This window comes from Protopterus annectens, chromosome 4.part1 (genome assembly GCF_019279795.1).
Source record: "Protopterus annectens isolate FY-2018-M chromosome 4.part1, PAN1.0, whole genome shotgun sequence".
Lineage (NCBI taxonomy): Eukaryota > Metazoa > Chordata > Ceratodontiformes > Protopteridae > Protopterus > Protopterus annectens.
The window spans coordinates 451,689,263-451,713,614 of record NC_056734.1 but is presented as its reverse complement, the minus strand read 5'-3'; the positions used below and the strand labels follow the sequence as shown (position 1 = coordinate 451,713,614).

The following is a 24,352-nucleotide window of genomic DNA, read 5'->3' as shown; positions in this document are numbered from 1 at the left end:
CAGGATTGTCCAATTGGGCCGAAGGAGCCCATTTATAATGGAGTCCTGGGGAGAAAAGCTCCATAAATACATTTTATTAAACAATACGTTATTATAGTACAAGAATAGTACATGAAGCAAAAGAATATGTTAGTACAATTTGAAAAAAAAAAAAAGTTATATCACAATTAGCAAAGTTTACAAATATATAGTCACTAACATAGATATTAAGTCTAAACAGTAATAAGTAGGTATTTACAAGTCTAAGCAGTAATAAGTAGGTAGTAACAAGTCAATTAGACTAGGGAGTTATTTACAATATGTGTGTTGCCCCAGGGGAAATATGATCAGTAGGTCAGATATATTAGAATTTGAGTTATGATAAGAGGAGAGGGGGAGAAGGGGGAGGGAGTAAGGTAGCTGCTGGGGATGTTATGCAGGACGGGAACATGGGCATTCCCAGAGAGATGTTAGGTGTGAGTGGAGCAGAGCTGCTGGTGAGGTGAATTTGAGATGGGAGGGAGTTCCGGAGGTGTGCCAAGGAAAACGAAAGTAAAAGTTTGCCTGCAAGAAGAGCAGGCTTGTGAAGTTCAGATTCTGAGAATTGGTTCTTAGGAGTCTGTTAGGTTGGTGCATTTTAAATGTTGAGGCAAGGGAGGGGCAGAGAGAGGGACTGAAAATGAGTTTCTAAGCAAGGATTAGTTGAGAGTAGATAAGGTAGTTGGGCATCTCTAGCCAGTTTAGATTATGGAGGGCAATACAGTGGTGAGTGGACCGATGCAGTTTCAAGGTTTTTAGTGTAAACCTATATAGAGGGGTGAGTGGAGGATTTGTGTCCAGTGCCGAATTTGGCAATTTTGTTGTTAACAGGAAGAGATTTTTGTTTTAATAGAAGATAATAGGTTGGTTAGGAGTGAGGCACCATAAAGGAGAGAAGGGATGAGATGTGTAGTAGTGAGAAGGAATTGTGTAGATGGAGTAAGGTAGTGAATGTAGCGGTAGAACATTCCAAGTTTCTGGTGTGTTTTTTTGATACTTGTATGTATATGGGTATCAGATTTGAGCTCGTTGTCGATGAGTACCCCTAAGAGTTTTGCATTGGGTACTATGTCAAGAGAAGTGTTATTCTGACTGGTTATGGAGAATAAATTAATGTTGATAGTTGTAGTTTTGAAAGGGGTGAATATCATGAGTTTGGTTTTTGATGCATTAAGTGCCAGGTGGTTATCTAGCATCCATTGTTCAGTGGATGAGAAGGCAGTTTTATGTAGTTTTATGAGGGTGGGAGTGGAGTTAGCAGAACAGATAATTGTTGAATCATCTGCATATTGGATGAATTGAGCATTAGGGATGGCAAGGTAGAAGTCATTTATGAAAATATTGAGCAACAGGGGAACTAAAATAGAACCCTGGGGTACTCCAGTGGGAGTGTGGAGGAATGGGGAAATGGCTTTCCTCCATTTGACTGCTTGTTGCCTATTGGAAAGGTAGCTGGTAAGCCAGTTGGTAGAAGAGGTTGATAGATTTAGGTTAGAGAGCTTGGATAGGAGAAGGGTGTGGCTTTGGAAAGGTCTAGAAGGAGGGTGGATACAATACAGCTGGAGTCACGGGCTTTATTCACAGTTTCAAGGAAGGAGAGTAGTGCGGTAGTTGTACTGTGACCAGTCCAGAATCCATGTTGTGTGGGAGTTAGTAGGTGATTGTCAATGAGGTAGGGTAATAGTTGTAGGTGGATACACTTTTCAAGTAGTTTACAGATGGGAGATAAGATGGCGCTAGGTCTAAAATTGGAGATGTTATTATTGCTTCCTCCTTTATGGAGGGGAATAATGTAGGCTTTTTTTCCAGAGTTGGGGTACGTAGCCTTCTTGGATTGACCAGTTTATAAGAATACAGATGGGGAAGACAATGGCATCTGCAGCTGTCTTTAGGAAGAATTAAGGGATATTGTCGGGGGTATTGGAGGATGGTTTTAATTTCTGAATGAGCTTTTATAGTTGATACTGGGATGGGTTTTAGAGAAGAGAGGGAGGTGGAGGGAGGAAGTATCTAAGGAGGAGGAGATAGTGGAAGGTGTGGTTGATTGAGAAGGGTTATTTGAGAAGGATGATATCAATTTGGTTATGGAGTCAATCAAGAAGTTGTTAAATTGGGAGGCTAAGTTGATATCAGAAGCATTGTGGTCAGGGCAAGGGTTCCCCTTTTTGCCTGGGTTTAAGAGAGTGGAGATACTATCCCAGAATTTTCTAGGGTTTGTCTTGTGATTATTTTGGAGTGTGGTATAGTAGGATTTGCGATCTGAAGTGATGAGCTTTTTAACTCTGTTGCTGAGCATTCTGTATTCATTCAGGGTAACTAGGGATTTATTTTTATGGTGGTGTTTCATGGCTTTATCACGGAGGTGCATGACTGCTAATGTGCCTTTAGATAGCCAGGGGACAGTGTTGCTTTTAATTCTTTTAGATTTCAAGGGGGCAAAGGTGTCTAGGAGGTTTAGAAATGTTGTATTAAAGTAGGTGACAGCCTCATCCAGGGGGAGGATTTTTAGAGGATTCCAGTTGAATTATTTCAGTAGGTCAGAGAAGGTGTTGGGGTTAAAGTGTTTTAATGAGCATATAGAGGTGGTGGTATGAGGCAGTTGTAGGGAGGGAGAGTGATGATGGGGGAAAATGGGAAAGTGATCACTGAGGGAGTCAGGGAGGGTACCGTTACTGGAGATAAGATGTGGGTGAGATACCAGAATCCAGTCAACGGTGCTTCCAGAGGAATAGCCTTTGATGGTCTGGTTGTGGAGTTGATAAGCTGGTGAGAGTTGTAGAGGTTTATGTTTAGGGAGTTGGTGGGGGATTGCATAGAGGACCAATTAATATTTACATCACCTAAGATTATAGTCTCATTGGTTATGTTGGTGGAGAACCAAGAGATAATATCCTCGAGGATAGGGGTAATGTCTCCAGGAGGGATATAGAGAGAGGCTATGCATATGGATTTATGCTTGTTCAACTGGAGTAGGGCCAGAATGAGCTCAGTGTTGGCAAATTGGGGGATGGGCTTAGTATATGGAGTAACTGAAAGGGAGGAAGAGAAGAGGAGAGCAAACCCACCACCTTTTTTGTGGGTTCTGTCTTTTCTAATGATACTGTAGTTGGGAGGAGTTATTTCAGAATCTTTTAGGGAGGGTTTTAACCATGTTTCAGAGACTGACAATATGTCAGGTTGGTTATGGAGAAGCCAGTCATGAAGGGTGGGGATTTTGTTACATATACTTTGTGCATTCAGTGCTGTGAAGGAGGGGGTTTTCCCTGATGGATGGGGTTTAGAGGGGAGGATTGAAGTGTGAATGGGAGAGGGACCAGGGTTGGGGTTTATATCACCGGAGAGAAAGGTGGTGATAAGTTGGTGAATATGAAAGTAGAGGTATTTAGACTGTTTGGTGTCTTGTTTGAGGGATACATATTTTATTTGTGTAGTGCTAATTAGGGTTGGACCGGTGTACTTATAAGTGGGAATGAGTTTAAAGGGGAAGAGTAGGGTGTAGTTGAAGAAGTATAAATAAGGGTTTATGAAGGTAGAAGAGTATGAGTGTTGATTAGGGATTGAGTATGTAGTATGAAAATGGGGGGAGTGAATGGTATTAAGGGGTCTTGTGAGGTAGGTTAGATAGGATAAACTAAGTAGTAGTAGTGTGTTGGTTACAAGTGAGGTTGGTTTTGTAAGCATGGTGGTAATATAGGGTTTGGGTGGGGGAGTGTGTTGAATGAGTGGAGTTTGGGTTGGCTGGAATGGGTGTGGGTAAGTGTTATGATATGATTTGTGGGGTGGGGCAGAGGTATTTGTTTATTGGACTAGGTAGAGTGAGTGTGGCAGCTAGGGTATAAATCTAGAAGTAGTGGGGTTGGGTGGAATTAGGGGCAGGGTAGGGGATCGGAGTGAGCCCGTAGGGCAAACGGAATGGGAAGAGCCAAGAAGAAGGCAGAAGATGTGGGCTGCTGAGAAAACAATCAGTGAGGGCAGGAGTACAAACACAAAGTTAAGGAGGCACAAAAAACAATCAGTGAGGGCAGGAGTAGAAACACAAAGGTAAGGAGGCACAGGGGATAGGCACAGGGCACTATGTGTATGGGTTGGAGGAAACAGAGAATTTACAGGGGTATGGAGGTAAATATTCAGGTAGAATAGTGCAGGTGAAGGTAAACTGAAGTTCTATGCATAAAAGTGAGGTGGGAAAAATGTATTAGAGGGTGGATGCTGCCACCTATTGACCACACTGAGTAATTACAGGGTTAGGCACAGCACTTAGAGGGGTAGGATGGGATGGAGCTTGAGAAGCAAAGGGAGCCTAGGTCCATGTTGGGCTGCTGGCTAGCTCATGCAGGGTCAAAAAACAACAGGTAAGTGGGATATGATAAATACACAATTGGTACATACACTCTTTTATATTTTGGTTAATGGGGGGAAGCAGAGTAGTTTCCAAAAGCACCGCAGGATCTCTTGGGATAGTTCGTTCAAGAGGGGAAGCCAAGGTACTATGTAGAAAAAGTGGGATGTCTGGGGTAGTTTAACATAAAAACGTAAAAGCAAGCTGTAAAGGAACAAAAAGATATTATTGGCACTATTGAACTAAAGAGAAGTAATAGCCTCTGAGAGGGAAGATTTCTGTGCCTTCTGTGCCTTCTATGACAGCTAATTCAGTTTCTGACAATTATCTCCTGTAAGTCCAAATCTTAGGAGTCTAAGCGGCTATTTTGGCCAAATGATGCATAACCACTTTTAACTTTGATGTCTATGCTCATAGTGTTGCATGATCAAAATTTGAGATAATGGGGGGGGGGTGACAGTATTGAAAGGGACTGTCTCCTTCTCTTTAACCTGTTTTAAAGTTTATGTGGAACTTGGAGTGTCACAATTACATTTCAAAACTGGGTAAAAAGACAAACTTGTTAAGAACCTTTCAGAATAAGAAATGCCATTAACAAAGCTTGTTAAGAACCTCTCAGCACTGTTATGCACTACACTCATGTTAGAGTGTAAAAAGTAGCTATCACAGAACAGTTGTGGGAAGACAAAGCAGCTTTAAAACCTGTAACACACTTTGCCTTGCCCCAATACTTTTTATGCATGTCTGTGCAAAATGTATTGCAAGTTTTAAAGGAGAGCTGGATGCATGTCTAGTGTTTTGTGTGCGTGAGTTTATACTGGATGATTTTTATCTGTATGTTTATGTGTGTGTGTGTGTGTGTGTGTGTGTGTGTGTGTGTGTGTGTGTGTGTGTGTGTGTGTGTGTGTGTGTGTGTGTGTATGTGTCTGTTAATTTATGTGTGCACATGGGGAACTGCATTTTTATGTGTGTGTGTGTGTGTGTGTGTGTGTGTGTATCTGTTTGTGCATTTTGAGTTTAATCGCCAAATTAGGGTTTCCAAGATGACCAGAAAAAAAGACTTTTAAGGGAAAACTCAACACTTTCCTGCCTAGAGAGTGCTATTAGCCCAGAGTCTATGAAACAAGCATAAAAAGGTGGAGGTCTTGAACTCAAGTCCCAAACAAGAGATATTGCTTTTGTTTCATATTTACATTTTCAGGATATATATATATATATATATATATATATATATATATATATATATCTAGGGAGATATATATATATATATATATATATATATTTATATATACATATATATATATATATATATATATATATATATATATATATATATATATATATATCTAAGGGCCACGGTGGTGCAGCGGTTAGCATTGTTGCCTCACAGCAAGAGGTTCTCCCGTTCGATTCTCAGCTGGAGCGCCTTCTGTGTGGAGTCTGCAGGTCCTCCCCGCAGTCGAGTGACATTTAAAGACATGCAGGTAGGTGTGTGCATGAATGGGAGTGCCTTCTTTGAAGGTTGGGTGTCGGTCTGGCAGCTCGGTACTGTAAAAATCCTCTGCCAATCATTAGCGGACCGGAGTTCCACTGTGGCGACCCCTAACTGGGAAAAGCCAAAAGACTTTGATATATGTCTATATAAATATATATATATATATATATATATATATATATATATATGGGTCTCCAGTTTGTAGAAAACACACTTTCTTGAAAAACAGAAAGTCAAGCCCACTTAAGCGAAAGTGCACTACATCGGAAGTGCACTTTCACGAAAGCCGATTCGCTGAAGCATGTTACAGTGGGGATAAGGAAATATATCCCTTCCCCCCTGTAGTGCGATCTTGGAGTTAGTATATTTAAGTAAGGGGATATGGAGGGATGCATGGGGGCTTGTCCCCCTGCAAAATAGTGTTTGTAGTAGTTTTTTTTTTTTTTTTCGATTCGGTGAAGCACTTTCGCGGAAGTGGGGTTTTACTTTTTTTATCGAGATTGTGAAATTTCAATAAAGAAAAGTAGACCCATCTTCATATGGTTGAGACCAAATGACTAACGTTTCGAAATGTTGAAATTTTTGTATGGAGATCGAGGTACAGTTGGGATAGGAGAATTTACCCTTTTCCCCACTGTAGTCTAATCATGGAGTTGGTATGTACAACATGCAGGAGGTGCACACACTTACATACATATGCATGTGTTTATGATTGTGTATGTTTGTTTCCACACACACACACACACACACACACACACACACACACACACACACACACACACACACACACACACACATATATGTGTGGGATGCGTATGTTGGAATGCTTACTTTTTTTGAACTGTGAAAAGACTGACAAAAGGGCCTGAGTATGAAAGGATCATAAACTGGTGGCCTTTTCACGTGCAGTTGGTACACGGGGAAATAAGAATTTGCCTTTTCCCCACTCTCAACAACAGGGGTTTGGTGGGGAAAATGTTTCTTGTTTTTCAATTTTTTTTTGTTTGGTTTGAATATTTAAGTTTCAACTAGTTTTGTCTGAGTACTTTACGCCTGATGTTTTGTGTTAAGGCCATCTAATATACATGTGTGTGTGTGCGTGTGTGTGTGTGTGTGTGTGTGTGTGTGTGTGTGTGTGTGAGAGTGCGTTCATCTGAGTTTATGAATGTAGGTTGCCATTGTGTGTCTGGAGATTTGTGTGCTTGTGGGCACATTTGCATGTTTGATGTACAACATGTGGATTCATAAGTGTTAACCCAGAGAAAGCACATTACACTAAAAATACTAAAAAGTAAAATTACAGCATTTTTTTATATGTCTGTCTCAGTGTGTGTGTGTCCGTGTGTAAAAAGTGAAGTCAACCACTCCATCTGTCGCTCACAGCTAATGCTTCACCTAATGAGCAACTCCTACAAATTGCTTTATTAATAACAGGCATCTGTGTAACTCCATACAATAAACAGAGTTCTACTAATGTGAATTACTTTCACAAAACACTTTTCCCATTTGTTGTTACTGGTGATATTCCACTCTAGGCTTGGACAGATGTAGCGGCAAACTACACAAAAGCTCAGGCACCTTTGAACTAGACAGTTGTTGAACCATCATCTCCGGATGCAATAAGACAACACTGGAGTGAAGCCTAGAAGGGGTGTCTTACATGAGGGAATGCTTGTATGCTTTGTGTTGCTACTTTATCCCATTTGTTAGATTAGATTGGATACAAAGCTTCTTCTTATCCGGGCTGATGTCCAACTGGAAGCAGAAGAAGCTAAAAATTCTGTGCATGTAGAATTTCTCCCATATGCTGGACAAGCTCTTCTGGTTATCAAATTAGGCTACACAGTTTTTAAAATTGCATTTCAGTGTTCATCTCTCAGCTAATTTGGGTTAATCATGAGGCTGTAAATGCTATTCCCACACAATTCCACTTAGTACAAAGAAATTACACTGAAATCTATTCAGTGAAACTGGGACAAATCCTTTTTTCAGGAGCAAGCTTCCCTACACTTCTTTATAAGCTGGATGATTCCCTACACCCCCTAGTAAATGTACTTTTCATTGTGTGTGTGTGTGTGTGTGTGTGTGTGTGTGTGTGTGTGTGTGTGTGTGTGTGTGTGTGTACACATACTTTTGCATATATATATATATATATATATATATATATATATATATATATATATATATATATACATACATACATACAGTGGATATAAAAAGTGTGCACACCCCTGTTAAAATGCCAGGTTTTTGTGATATAAAAAAAATAGAACACGATAAATCATTTAAAAACTTTTCCCAGCTTTAATGAGACTTATAACCTGTACAATTCAATTGAAAAAGAAACAAATCTGTTAGGGGAAAAAATATAAAAAATAAAAAAATGTACAATAAGCTGGTTGCATAAGTGTGCACACACTTAAACTAATACTTTGTTGAAGCACCTTTGTGGAAAGAGTTCAAACTGACAGAGGGGTTCCCAGTCTGAGTGGGTGTGCATCAGGGTTCATCTCTGAGCTCACTGCTGTTTATACTGGTGATGGACTACATTAGCAAACAGGCCAGAGGTAACAGGTTAACAAAGCTGATATATGCTGATGATGTGGCATTACAGACTCTAAACAGAAACATAAGCAAAGAATGTAATGCAAAACTGATGGCAAAGGAGATGAAACTGGGCACAGAATAGGCAGCAAATAAGAGACATTAGAAGAAGTCAAAAAGAGAAATAGAAGGGAAAACAGTGAAACAGATAAACTCTTCAAGTATCTGAGATGTATGATTGAGGACAGGGGAAGTTTGACTGACAAGGTCAAACTAGAATCAGAGGGGCTGCAGCAAACTGGCACAGAGTGTTAGGGGTAGTGTATGACAGAAGAAAGCCAAAGAAGATGAAAAGTAAGTTGTGGTGTGACAAATACTATTGTATGGTACAGAAACCTAGAAAGTAAAGGTAGAGCAGTTGAGAAAGCTAGATGTGATGGAGAGGAAGTACCCGAGAAAGGTGGAACAGATGAAGACATGAGGACATCAGAGCAGAAGGAAAAATGGCTCCAATTGCAAGGAAGGTTAACGAGAACAGATAATGGTTGTTGAGGCACATGTGCAAGAAAGTAGAAGATGATTTGATGAAGAAGACTGGGGAGACAGGAAGAAGGCAAAAGGAACAAAGGGCATCCAGCTAGGAGATGGATGCATGGATTACATGAGAGAAAACCATGCTCATGTAGAAAATGGCTGAAAGATGGGATTGATGATAATAGTGTAAGTACGTCTATCTACCAATATATATATTTTTTTCTCTCTCTCTCTTTCTCTCTCTCTCTCTCTGTATATATATATATATATATATATATATATATATATATATATATATATATATATGTATATGGATCTACTTCAGAAGATCAACTCAACAGAAAGTCGAAGTCGAAAAGTGGAATGACACAAAACCACAAAAATCTAAGTTTTTGGTTTTTGCAGGAGGCCAACTCCATGATCGCACTACAGTGGGGAAAAGGGTAAATTCCCCTGTCCCCACTGTACCACAATCTACATGCAAAAGCTTCAACATTTCGGAAAGTCAATCATTTGGTCTCGACCATATGAAGTTCGACTTTCTGTTGAGACCGATCTTCTGAAGGGGACCCATATACATATAGATAGATATATAGATATACATAAATGTATATATACATACACACACCTACAGACATATATACATATATCTCTCTCTCTCTGTATATATATATATATATATATATATATATATATACACACACACACACACACACACACACACACACACACACACACACACACACACACACACACCACACACCACACACCACACACACACACATATACATATGCAGCTTTTCATGGCATTAGAGACCCTATTGACCTGAAGCTGTTGCTTCTGTGCAAGCATAATGTTACCAATATTAGTAGGAGAGTTCTTAAACCTTCACAATAGATGAATAAATATGGTGGAAGGACAGGTTTATAACCCAGTACCTCCCAAATGTCTGAAATAAACTTCTCCTGCATGTTAAGCAATGTAATTCACTATCTTACTTTAAACAAATTTACTCCAGGATTGACTAGCATGGCCTTCCTGGAGAAAAGAAGTCCGTCCTGAGGGAGGGTACTGGCTAGTCGAGAATGTCCATCAGAGACAGTGGCCTTGGACTATCTATGAACCTGTGAATTATAACAGGCTAAAAATCATACATGAGCAAAGTATAAATGTAGTGATCAACAACTGTATGACAATGTCATAATGGTATGCAGGAACAGAAGATACAAATAATGTTGCTTATGAACTAATTATTAAATGGCTACATTAACTAATTGCTCTCTGAGCCTTTTAATCTATGACGCTGGGCCCTATGGGACAATAATTATAGCAGAAGTGGAAGTTTAGAATAGGCATCAAGTACCATGTTTCTGGAGATAGGAGGGCTCATGAATACCTGGGGGGGTATGCAAACAGAGTGAAATTATTTAAGAGAAAACAGGGGGTCAGGAGTGAATCCCAAAACCTGAGCTATGAGTCAGAAACTTTAACCATTGAGCTACTGTGTTGCTGAACCTAAATGCCACACATGAATGAGAATTACTAAATACAGTTTGTCTGAAATGGCCAGTTACATATTTAGAAATTACATTGCAATGTGAGCCAACAAAATCATAACAGTAAAAAAGAATTATAACTGGTTTGTCCTGGCAGATAGGAAACCTGGAAAATACACATCATTATAACATCTTAATGTACTATAGCTGTGCATTAATCAAACGGAAAATGAATTTACTAGATCTGTGTTGCTATCATAAAAATTATATGTTTACCTACACGTAAACTCATTTGAAAGATAAAATTAAGAAGTAAAATATACTTCAAAGGCTAATTTTTATTGGAAATTGTGTGCATGAGATTTAAAATTGCAAGCATTTTCCATAAAGTAAAGCATGAAATGTAGCAGAATTTCACAGAACGTCCAGATTTTTGCCTCATATTTTGATCTGTTCCACATAAAATTTGTGTTTTGTTTGGCAAGCTGAAATCACTAAATAATGACAGCAATTTGAGTTCCAGACTTCATACCCTCCTGAAAACATGTACTAATGCAAAATCTACTCTTCTAGCAGCTTTCTAAGTTTATAAGAACAATATTTAGAATTTGCCTCTGATTTTGGCCATTTGATCCCCTATTATTTTTTGCTTTGTCTAGAATTCTGACAGCACCAGTTTGAAATATCCGAATGCAGGTCATTAAAAAGTGCAACAGGTTACATGCATATAAAGTCAATCCTTACCTGAAGGTCACCTGAGCGAAGTTCTACCATTAAGTAGTCTGTTTCACCTCCAACTAGGAGTAGTAGTCCGTTGTGTTTGCTGGTCAGAAACTGGAGGTGCAGTCTGGCGGTACTGAAGACATTTTGTACTTTTAAAGCGACATAACTGTCTCCAAAGAAGGAAGCTAGAAGGAAGGAGTATACATTTAAGAGTCTACATAAATTTAGTAACCGCATGTCTTTTTGTATGTCTGCTATGAATGTGGCATTATGGAGTGCTGTAGGGCTTAACTCCTACCAAATGACTTGAAAAGCTTTCATCACATCTTCGACATAACCACAGCATTCTGCTTTTTTTATATATTATCACAAACTATGAACATTTTTAGAGCAGTTGTTTTCTGTGCATTCATTTCACCCCAACTTACACTGTTTTCTATCTTTATAAGACTTCCACCGCCCTAATGACAGTTGTTGCAGAGCTTGGAGTTAAGCTTCACTGCATTTTAATAATGTGTCATGGAAAGTGAAGAGAGGGAAGAGGTTAAAGGCTTGAAGGAAAAGGTCAACAAAATTATTTAATAACCATGATAAAAGCCCGACAAGGGCAGTATGACAGGTATTGCCAATTCAGGTTTGTTTCAAAAGTGGAAAGATTTTTTTTTCATTGAAGTTAAAATATCATAACACATTAACCGACTATTATTATCATATTACTAGACTTTTTTTTGTGAAACAGCTGCAGTTTTGGCATAATATCAAACTACTATCAAGTTTTGCAAGCACAGACTATTCACAGATGCACATGTGTAGATTACAGAGATGTCATCAATTAAGAATGAATACATTGAAGATGCAAGCAAGACTGCATATCTTATGGTTTAGGATCTCTAAACTACAACACGAGGCTGCAAATCGAATATCTGTATTCAGTGTAGATTCTAGTCAAGTATAATATTTATTAAAGTGAATGCAGCTTTTTTAATTGAACCAAAAAGCTATGCTAAGTAATTTGACCATGTTTCAGTGTTAATACCTAAAATTAACTTTTGCTTACAGCCTCTGCTTAACATTCCATTATGAATACTGATTAAAGCAAATCAACTAAAATTGATTGTTACAAATGATTCACATATACAGTTACTAATCATCCATCAACGATTTGGTGAAACAATAAATGAAGTAGGTAACATGCTAAGCTCTTAACATACAGGTTATGATACAAAATTATTAAGTTTTAGCGTGACATTCAGCATGTGTTTTCTGTATCTCCTTTCTCCTAGTTTAGGGTCACTGGGCAGTATCAGAATTAAAGAGCTGTAAAGCAGCAAGTAGCAGAGAAGATGGTATCAAACTAAAGCAAAGCGTACAGGCTCACGTATCTATACTGACATGTACTTCAAGGGATAGCTTAGCATTGCAAAGCAACCTCCTAGCAATTCTTCTGTAAGTTGAGAAGAAACTGGAGACCCTGGTAGGAACAAAAGGGAGCATGCAGAGAACGTGTAAACTCTATATAGATGGCATCCAGGCCAAGAACAGAACCACAGATCATGTATTTTGAGACAACCATATCAAGATCCATGCTTCTTTATCACAGCGCCAATATTGGACACACAGATATCAGTACTGAGTTATCTTAAAATAAACCTATAAGCCACTAGAACATGTTCTGTTATTTATTTTGAACTGACTACTGGTATTTGATTAACATGCTGTCACTTCAAAGGTGCTGTCTGAGTAGGACTCTAATTTTAGGATCATTATGTTGCTTAAGGTTCACATGAAAACAAAAGTAATCCAAATTATTTCACCATTTCATACTTGAAAAAGAATGGAGTTAAAGGAAATGGTTTTGAATCCCCCACAATTTGGGTATATGCTTAGTTTTTTACTTAAGTACATGCATGTGCACACGCACACACACACACACACACACACACACACACACACACACACACACACACACACACACACACACACACACACACACACACACACACACAAAATAAACAAAAAAAAAAACAAAGACAGATATGCCCAGATTTCATAACTGGATTTTTTTCTCACAATAAAATCATATGATCAGAGTTACGTGATTCAGAGCATATGTTTAGTTTATGGTAAGATCCTGAGGGTCAACATAGTAAAAATAAAATAGCAGAAATATTAGCCATTGACACATTTACCTACTGATTTAAAAAAGTGGATGAATGAGCCTGAGCTCAAGGACATTGAACATTTTTGTTGTGTTACTAGATGGATTGTAATGCCAGGAAACAATATATAGAACTGAGCAGCACAGACCTGCAATAAAGCCTGTGTCAAATTTTGGTAACAATAAGTATCAGCTATAGGCATATTCTATTTTAAACATAGAGAAAGGGGGTTCACAGCTAGATGCCTTACTAGTCAGGGTAACACTGTTATACCCGTAGAAACTATAAGCCCTGAAAAAGCATGCTGCTAGTGATGTCATCCCTAAGGAGTGGAGTAAACTATCTGCTAAAATGGTTGAGACTGCATTCTCTTACTGTGCTGCTATAAAAAACATTAAGTGCAATATCTTATCTGATAATAAAAAGTTACACAGACTCCTACAGGCAATACATTCACACTAATGAAACAGCAGTATGCATGCAAAAAGAAATCCCTTACTAACAAAACTGCTGAAGTAGTTTGCATTCATAGAGGTGAGAAACAGTATCCCATTGTCAGCAAGAAGTACAAACTGTGACTGGGAAGGCAGATCGTCTTTAGCTACAGTCTCTAGTTTAATACATGGCATGACATGACAGGGAATGATTTCTCCACTTTAAAGATTTGTGGAAGCAGTGTAAAGAAGGAAGGCCTTAAGACAGACCACTCTATTAGAACAGACATACTTCTGCCTAACCAACAAAGTGGGAGAGCACCCACCAGGCACATTTATTACAATGTATGAATCCAACCAAGTAAGTACTTTGTGTTAGAAAGCTCTAAAGGTGCAATCATCGCACTAAAAAGACAGATAGAAGATGAATCAGCAACATTTAAAGATATATGTCAGTGTACATCTAAGACAGAGCAACCTGCAACAACATAACCAGTAGACAGAAGGAATCTACACAATAAAATACATAATACACAATATAATATTGCGGTCTGAAAATGTTATTAAACAATCAGTAGAAGTGTCATTGCACTCGTAAATTGTTGCAAATCTGAGATTAGAACTGTCATTGCAGCCTAAAAGTGTTACAAAGCAAGATGAGGTCAGACTTGGTCAGTGCTAGCCAATTCCTCAAACAGTGGTTTAACAATAGCTACCAGGGCTGCCTCTGCAAAAGAATGGTGGTTCCCTTTCTGAAGGTGAATTGGAGAGTTCGCTAGTACCATCATGGCCACTTCACAGGAAATGGGGGGCAACCAAAGCTGGATGCCATTCTGGTAGTAGCTGGGAGGGGCTTGTCCTGGTTCTCTTACATCATCAATAGAAGCTGTTGGCAGCTGAGATTGAGCAGGTACTGGATGCCCAACTCAACAGTGTGGAGCACCTTTTGGCACAGTCTGTGGAGTTAGTTCCCACTTATCAGTCCAGCAGGGGAACAACTGGCATATAACATCAGCCACCCAAGTGAGTGATGCCTGGGTTTGTTCCCCTCTGAGCTTCCTGGCATTGAAACTTTCCAGGACCTGATCCTAGCCCATCCTGGAGTCTTCTTTCCTTTATGTGTTATCCCCATTCCTTAGTCATTATTCAACCCTCACCATTGCCATTTGTCCACCATCTATATATATATATATATATATATATATATATATATATATATATATATATATATATATATATCGCTGTGCCCATCCACTGTCCTCTCTGCCTTTTGCATGTCCATCAACCTTGTATGTCAGTGTCTGTGTTTTATGTGTGTGTTTGTCTGCCCGTTATCTGACTTCTCCCTGTATCTTATCTACAACCTTCCTTTATTACTTTCTCAACTACCCTACTTTCTACATCTGAAAACAGAGCATATTTCCTAAAAGAAAACAAAACCCATCACTTTCTACACCTTTAATAATTTATAGTTACCTTCTTGTGTTTACCCCTGCTTGTTATTTTCTTCTTTCCTTCTTTCTAACATTATATGATGAACAAAGTTGTCAAAATGGTCTAGATGAATGCTTCTATGCTTCCCTTCTTGTGTGTATGAGCCCATCCCATAGCCTGTACTGCTGTAAAATGCACATGAGCATGAATTGACTATTCTGCCTTCTTTGGGATGTGTATCATGTCGATTATACACTCTGCTGCAGAGCTATTCTACATAAAGAGCAGCCAACCTAGTGATATTTCTTCTGTAAGTACTATGCTTTTCTTTAATTCTGCAGTCCTTTGCTCGCTATACCAATACTAGTGATAGTTTTGTACTGCTGTAGTATACACGAGTATGCTTTAAATAGTCTTCTTTTCTTGTGAAATATATCATGTCAATTACACTTCACTAATAAACAGTAAACCAAAATGAGATGTATTGAAATGTCTGAAATAATTTTACAGTGTCTTCTGCACCACTTGTCAATGTTTAATAAGACTAACGTTAATGTTCACTACATTAAAAATATCAAATAAAATAAAATGAAAGGACACTAAGTTAAACACTTTTGTCTTTTGCGTTTCAGCATAGACTTCTTCAGAACCTAGTGTATCTACAAAGGAAGAGATTTATATAACATCCAGGTCAAAGTGCAACGAGCAAAGTGCAAAGTAATCATTTAGTAAACATGTTTTAAACTTGAAGAATGTTTTAAATATTTAAATTTGACTACTGATATTTTAAAGTTCACTTACATGGTGTCTGCCCACAAAATAAATTATTTAGATGTCTTGCTATATAAAATGAAGTTGAGAAGGCTTTCTGCTCGAATGTAGCTAGGAAACCTACCTTCTCCTATATACTCTTTACTAGTAACCATCTTGGTTGGTAAAAGGACAACTCATTAGAATTTCTATGCTAGTGAGTGATGATAATTTAATTAATAATGAAATGGATAGTGTTAGCAAGATGTTTTTGAAGATGGGTTGCTCCATAGATATGCTGAGTCATCTGGCCAAAGAGGTGACTGAAAGAAGGAATATGGATTTTAAACTGTTGTTGAAAGATGTTTTTTACAGGACCAATTATAAGACATACAGCTTAGACACTTTTATCAGGGCATGTTAATACTCAATACAAGCAATAACTATAGAAAATATATTCAGGACACAGTAATTAAACACTGGAACAAAATACTGTATTATGATGAAAACACTCAGTTATTAGGTGGCAGAGCAATTTTCTCACATAGGAAAGGGATTAAATGGAAACATTTGTTTGACCCTGTCTTATTTGAAATATTCCAAATCTCAGTGCCCAAAATTATGACAATGTAAATCTACAAAAAGTATGAGAATTCTGAACCAAAATATTAGCTGACTGGTCCATACACACAAGCTGCAGTATGACCAAATAAATATAAACAGTTTGTCTACATACATTGAGGCAATGGGGTAATCAGCAAACAAAGCAAGCAGAAGAAAAACAAACAAAAATATTTTAAAAGTCATCAGAACAACATGTTTTGCATGAACAATTTTCTGGAAAATAATTATGAAACTCTTGTCTAACAAATCTGGCTTGCTGTAATTTTCAGTAAATTATCAAAAATAAAAACATTTATGAAGGAAAGGGCAAAATATTAGGTAAAATCAGGTAGTATGAGAGATGTGAATGGCATATATGAAAAAGAAATGGAACATGAGTGATACAAAAACAACAGATAATACATCTAAGCAGTAATAGTGACAGTACCACCAGCCAATAACAGAATAACGAACAACAAAGCTGAGCAGTAAGAGTGACAGCACCACCAGCCCATAACAGAATAAGAAACAACAAAGCTGAGCAGTAGGAGTGACAGCACCACAAGCCAATAACAGAATAACGAACAATAAAGCTGAGCAGTAGGCATGACAGCACCACCAGCCAATAACAGAATAACAAACAACAAATGTGAGCAGTAAGAATGAAAGCACCACCAGCCAACAACAGTGAATGTAGTTCTGATTTTATAAAGATGCTGGTGCGGAGAACATATCTATTAGCTACCACTCTGGTACTTTTCTAAAGTACTGAAAGCATGCCTCCCCCTTCACTCCTGCATGTTGCCCTGTTGCTTATATAATTGCTGGAACTCTTCTACCAGTTAGAATAGCTAAAGCTTATAAAGATTTAAGAGAAAGTTGCAGAACACCAGGAACTTGCTTTCATGTTTTCTGGGTTTCTCAGACAAAATAATAACCACAAAATATAACTGGGGTGGGGGGCTTTACCCCTGCAAAAAGAAGTTTAAAGGAGAATAGCAATTTTTGAAATTTGCTCTTCTCCTGTGTTCTTGGTCTTTTGTTTAGCTTGCCAGCACTAGGCATTTTGAGTGTCGATATTTCAATAGGGAGCTATTAGGTATTGGTTCCTAAGTGAATCAAGATATAACACACTCATTTCTAAGTCCTTTCTCTGTTCTTTTTACATTTCCTATGCACACATGAACAGAGAACATGTATCCCTTCAACCATTTCCTTTTGAAAATGTTATTGGTATTCATTCACATATTTTCTCAGAGGAATAAACCTTAAAATCTTCAGAATGTCTCACAACTACAATTTAAAATGAATAATGCATCTCTGATGTATCTTCTATCATTTCTAGGTTAATAACCGAGGTGCTATGATATGAAAATATCAACAAAATATAGAATAACAAAGCTTATTTTATTGGTCTTTTCTGCATGTAATAATTGCTTATATTAATTCTTATACATAGACTGGAATCAGGTTTTATACAAGATCCCTTTGGGTCTGTACATATCTTTTAGAAATATAATTAATATGTGGTCTTCATTTGCAAATGCACTTGAAAAAACACAGGGCTCCCTTTTGGACTTCATCCTGGTACATTTTAATAACTGTGTTATTCTTTTGGATGTAGAACATTAGATTACTAGATAATGCTAAAATGTTAATGTTCCATTTTAAGCATTTGATGCTGAGTACTAATAGAATGTAAAGTGGTGAGCATGCTGTTATTTACCATCTAAATACATTCACCACCATGGATGCGAAGTTCAGACCTGCCATGTCAGGATAAGCTACAGCAGTTCTTGCGTAGTGCTTTAAACAAGAGTTATATTCCTGAGGAAATCTGTAACGTAAACGCATTGACAGAAATCACTGGAGGGCTGTGAGTTTGAGGTGTCACTTTAAGAGTGAGAATCATCTAGAGCCAAGGTTTACACTGCCAGGTTGCTAGCCCTGCTGCTGTTATTCACCCGTACTACACACTCATACCTAGGGCCAATGGTAGGCTCTAAAACATCAGATGAAGAGATTAATTCTGTAACTATCTGGAAATGTACTATGAAATATGATTTTTTTGTATGCATTTGTTATGCTCCATTTTGTACTAGTTTCATTTCTGACATGCGCTTAGCTGGACAAATTTCTATAGGCAAACGAGATAAGGAAAGGAAAGAAAGAGGAGATGAACTTCTATACAAATGCTAGAAGCAATTCCTCACACCAAGCAGATCACTGAAGATTCTCTTCATTGCACGTTGACACAACATGCTCATTGGTTGGCTGCAGCAGTGCCACAAGTCATAGGTGGGCTGTGGCTGTAAACAACTGAAACTTTTTATTTATTTATTTATTTATTTTAAACTCATTTAAAAGCATGCAGGATCAGGTATAATTCTAATATAACTTATTGAAATTGTACTCTTGTCTTACCCTTTGTCTTTATTGTCAGGACAGTCAACCACTTCAATCAGAACAACACACAGCAGACAATTTCATACAAACAGTCCACGTCAGGCAGATCACTGAAGATTCTCTTCATTGCACGTTGACACAACATGCTCATTGGTTGGCTGCAGCAGTGCCACAAGTCATAAGGTGGGCTGTGGCTGTAAACAACTGAAACTTTTTATTTATTTATTTATTTATTTTAAACTCATGATTAGTCTCTGAGTTTGACAGGCAGTCAGGCACTGCCTCACAAAGCTGATATCATCACATACACTCCTGCATGTTGATGATGTTGCACAAAATACTTTTGATGCATGATGACATCGGCTATAACATAAAATTGCAAATAAAAATAAAAAATTGGGAATTGAAGGGGCCACTTGGGAATTCATGGCATCCCATTATTTTGCCCTTACAACCAGTGAATTCAGAAGACTTCTGCATGAAAAAAAAAAAAAAAAAAGAAGACTTCTGCATGGTTGAGAGGTATGAAGATTGCAATTCCAGTGCAGTAGAAAGGTAGCCTGGACTATCTGAGTTGGGAAACACACAGGGAGGCTTAAAGTGGGATTGTTTCATCAGCCAGACTTCTTGTTATGGATTTAGTTGTTTGGTGTTAATCTGCACTTGACAGCTACTTTTGCCGTGGTTTTACACTAAGAAATTCCAGGATCATTCATCTTGTGGCAGGAGGTGTTTACCTTGTGTCTCTGAGTTAGGAAGCAATAAAAATGTAATCATGTAATGGCAGAGAGCACAGGACATAGCTTTCAGCTTTTTTGGTCTGCGGTAAATTTGGCATGTTTGTGCAGAACTGCTCATTGTGGAGCAGTGATTATCAGTGCCCTATATAGTAGCAAACAGTTTGTAAAATTTGTCTATAAAGCTAATACTTAGGACATTAACCTGTAACACAGAAAGGCTTTGCATGAAGCTACATTTAGAGTAGCTAGTTAATGAGTTGAGTAGCACTAATACCAGATCATAACACTATCTATCATCTAACCTGGACACCACTCAGGTGACCATGGTAAAATCAGGTACCTCAACTATAATAGTCCAACCCTAATGCATATCCTGACAACATGTATATGCAATTTCCTAATGTCTCTGTGGACAGCTAAGCAGATATGGACATCCTGAGGCAATGTAGCAATTGTCTCATGTACTCGGGCAACCTTTTAATCCTTAAAGGAGCACAGTTTGTGAGATATGTACCTACATAAATTCCTTTGAAGCAAAAATCTCACAAACAAGTTTGTCAAGGATACACATGCTACATCTTTCACACATACTGCTCACCAAACACATAGACCTTCTTATGAGGCACTTAAAAGAAACATTTCCATACCTAAAAGACCTCCTAAGCCATCAAATGCTAGCACCCTATCCCCAGCAATCATTAAAGCACACACCAAAAGAAACACCTAACACCACTAATAAGCTTAAAGCCAATGAACCTCCAAAAACAAATTCCATAAGGCAAGCAAACACTTGTCATAGGGAATTGTACTCTGTGACCTACACAGATGCCCCTGTCACCAGGCTGGGAAAAGGGAATATAAGGAATATAACAGTTATTTGCATATCTGGAGCTAGAACTGGCAATATCATGCATACACTCAAGCCACTGCACTACAGGAACCAATATGACTCTAATAGTGCACATGGGTGTAAATGATCTATGACATACCTCACAAGTTTATATAAAAAGAGGCACGGTAGATATCTCTTAATATTTGTCACAGAATGGTATATGGCTTGCTTGAGCAGCATTGTACCTTCACCAAGGCTAAAGCCACAGCATGAACAGAAAATAATTGATTTTCATAATTGGCTTAGTTTCTAGTGTCACTCTAGGGGAATCCAATATCTATCAAAATGAGAGGATATTGTTAACAGACCATGTTTCTTTGCCAAAGATGGTTGGACCTGCACCCACAGGCTTTCAGATATTGGCTAAAACGTTATCTACCTTCTTAGTGCCTTTTACAGGCAAAGTCATAATAACAAAACTACTAAAATAGTGGAAAAACAAACAACGCAAACGGTAAGATGTTACTGCACAGTGCTAGGAGCCTAAACAAAAAACTCCACACCCTACAAGCTCAACTCATTCTGGATAATGTAGACAACTGTGCTGTTACTAAGACATAGTTTAAAGACGCAGAAAGTACTCCAGCAGTGGAAGGCTACAGTGCCGTTTAACATTTACACTAACAGCAGCACAGATAGGGACTAAAAGTGGAGGTGTCTCAATCTATATTAGCAAGAAATACCACTCCAGATTGGTCAAACAGGATGATACCCACCCAATTCTCCATAGAAAAGGTTCCTTATAGGACTTGGCTAGCTACAGATTCCCCACTAAGCTTACAACTGTAACTTAGAACTACTAGAGGCACTCACTATCCAAACAAATACCCTATTCATGGAAGATTTTAACTACCCCTCTATAGATTGGGAAATAGGCACTGCCTGTAACTCACAGACACAACATTTGGACTTCATCCAAAAGAACACTCTGGACCAGATCATGTGTACTAGAACCAGAGGATCAAACATACTGGACCAAATACTCACCAACATGGGTGAGTGTTGCATTCTCCCATGTGTTATGCCCTCATTGGTGAGGTAGGACCATAATGCTTTCTCCTTTGAAATAAATTCAGCCCAGAAAACTCAACTAAACCCATAAGAGTAAGGAACTTTTCTAAAGCAAACTACATCCCATTAAGTAACAGTTTGTCAAAATTCACAGCTCCCTCAAACACCGAAAACACAGCTACCTATGCAGAATTATTTACAGAAACCCTGTACAAACATATAAAAGGCTGCACTGAGGCTGATGTACCTACCAGAAGTAAGATCAAATCTAATACCAAAACCAAACATATTGGTGGAATCCTTACCTTAACGGGCTAAATAACAAAAATAAAAAAGTCATGGACAAAATCAGAAAGAGCAGCTCCCATCGAGACAAGAGCTCTCTGATTCAACTAAACAAGAAACTAAGAGGTCTAATAAAATTCAGAAAGTCAAATTATGAGGTCAGTATAGCCTCCCAGGCTAAGGACAATCTCAAGGCCTTCTTCAGCTATGTCAAGGCAATTAAAGGTATCACTCAGCTGTGTGCAGAACTGGTTGTAAGTGGCACAATCCTTTACTGAGCAGGGTGACACAGTGAACATACTGGTTGATAAATTTAGCTCTAACTTCACCTCTCAATTTCCCCTGTAAAAGCCCTTCTTGCATTTACCCCAACTATGAACAAGGAGCTGATCCTGGTAGTGCTCACTCAGGCTAAGAATACTGCTTCATTGGGCCTCCACAATACCATTGGTTGCCTCCTAAATAGCCTAAACATGACCTAGTAGGACCACTTGAGGCAATTTTTAACTACAGCTTTAAAACAGGTTACATGCCATGTAAATATAGAGTCACAGTGATTGTCCCTCTTCATAAGGGTGAACCAACAACTGATTCTGGGAACTACAGATCAATCAGTCTGACAAGTCTAATATGCAAAGCCATGGAATGATTTATCATGGAAATGATCAACAAGGACGTTGACAGTCTGCAGACATTGAATCTATCCCAATGTGGCTTTAGTAAGGGAAGGTCTTGACTACTTAATCTGGAAGACTTCTTCAAGAGGGTCACCATGGCTGTGGATAAGGGAAAAATGGTGCATATATCTTGACCTGGCCAAGGTGTTCAATACAATAACCCACTCAGGTATTGTTTACAGACTCTCAGAACTAGGCATAAGTCCATACATAATGCACTGGATTGCTGACTGGTTTAGAGGTAGGGCCCAAGAAATCAAGATGGGTGAAACCACCTCCACTAGGAGACTGGCTGTCAATGGAGTACACCAGGGTTCTGGTTTGGGCCTTCTCTTTTTTGGCATTTACTTCTTGGAAGCCAAGGCTAATGTCAAAATTTGATAGCTCACCAAGTTCACAGATGACTGTAAACTGGGAGCTATCATAGATTCCCCCATGACATCAACATCTTGCAAGAGGGTGTACCACAAACAAATGACTGGTGCCAAAGCCATGGATTAAAGATCAATGTAAAGAAATGCATTATAGTTCCCTTTAAGGGAATTCATCCACCAAAGCTAAGTACTCTATCGATACAACACCCTTAGAGTTGACTCAGTAGTTACGGATCTGGGAACATAAGTACACAGTAATCTGATCTTTGACCAACATGTAGCCAGGATAATAGAAAATCATTCTATGTTGCCCAACTATAAGGGTATGGTAAGCAGGTCCATGGAAGTTATAGTACCACTTTACTTAGCCCTTATCAGACCCATCACTTGGTGCAATGCCCCCTTTGGCACATACCTAACCAGGCACTTCCAACAGTTGGAATGTCCTCATAGGTTTCTCCCCAGGAGAATCCATGGTATGAATACCCTGTCCTACACAGATCATCTTAAAGCCCTTAAAGGTCTGCCTCTGTACTCAGTCTCCTTCAGATTATGGATAGGCAATCTATACCTGGCATATAAGGCATTCTCAGATCCAGTCTAATGGATTTCTTGTATATCTGCAAAACAAGCAGCATGCTGCAGAGACCAGAATGTGTCTCAAAGGATCTTCATGCTACACCTTCTTTTTCTTTATCATAAGAGCCATCAAAATATATAAAGCTACTGCTCAGTAATTTAAAAGGATGTTTTTGAAAAGAGGATATCTGGAGCACTTAATTGACACCATCACTAGAAAGGTAATATCCAAAAGAGATTTTGGCTTCTGTATACCACTTTTGGGAACTGACACATTAGGAACCAGTAATGTAAATATATTGAATATCAACTACAACTATTGTAATATGTAATTTGCTTTCATAACAACTTTTAGTGTAGTCTATGTGGAAATCAGGAAGTGTATTTTTAAGAATTGGTCTATACTTAACCATCTTGGATTATCCAAAGATTTAGGACAAGTACCTAAGTCTGTGGCAAAGATAGGGTTAAGTGTGAAAAATATGGTGGAAAGGAATGATGTAAAACAAACAGGGTCCATATCTATCAACTGTCCAGATATTCGCAGAATGTCCAGATTTTTGGCTCATATTTTATGCCTGTTCCTCACAAAATTTGTGGTTTTCTGGCAAATCACTGGGATGATCTGAGGACTGAAGTCACCAAATAATGACATTCACTTGAGTTCCAGACTTCAAATCCTTCAGAAAATGTATGTTAAAACAAAATTTTTACTCTAGCAACTTTTGAAGTTTATAAGAGCAATATTTAAAATATGTCCCTATTTTTGGGCCTTTGTCCCCCATTTTGTTAATCTTTGTCCAGATTTCTTGCACTAAGAGGTTAAGAGGTATGAAGGGGTCCGATGCAAAGTGGGGC

General features: G+C 38.4%; 1 protein-coding gene across 1 annotated transcript in view; it reads right to left on the bottom strand.

The window, feature by feature from the left end:
- Nucleotides 1-24,352, bottom strand: part of CSPG4 (chondroitin sulfate proteoglycan 4) — an 881,559-nt gene that overhangs the window by 350,956 nt on the left and 506,251 nt on the right. Inside the window, exon 2 of the mRNA XM_044070270.1 lies at nt 11,172-11,335. Coding sequence (XP_043926205.1) covers nt 11,172-11,335 — 164 coding nt within the window. The remainder of the gene's footprint in view (nt 1-11,171; nt 11,336-24,352) is intronic.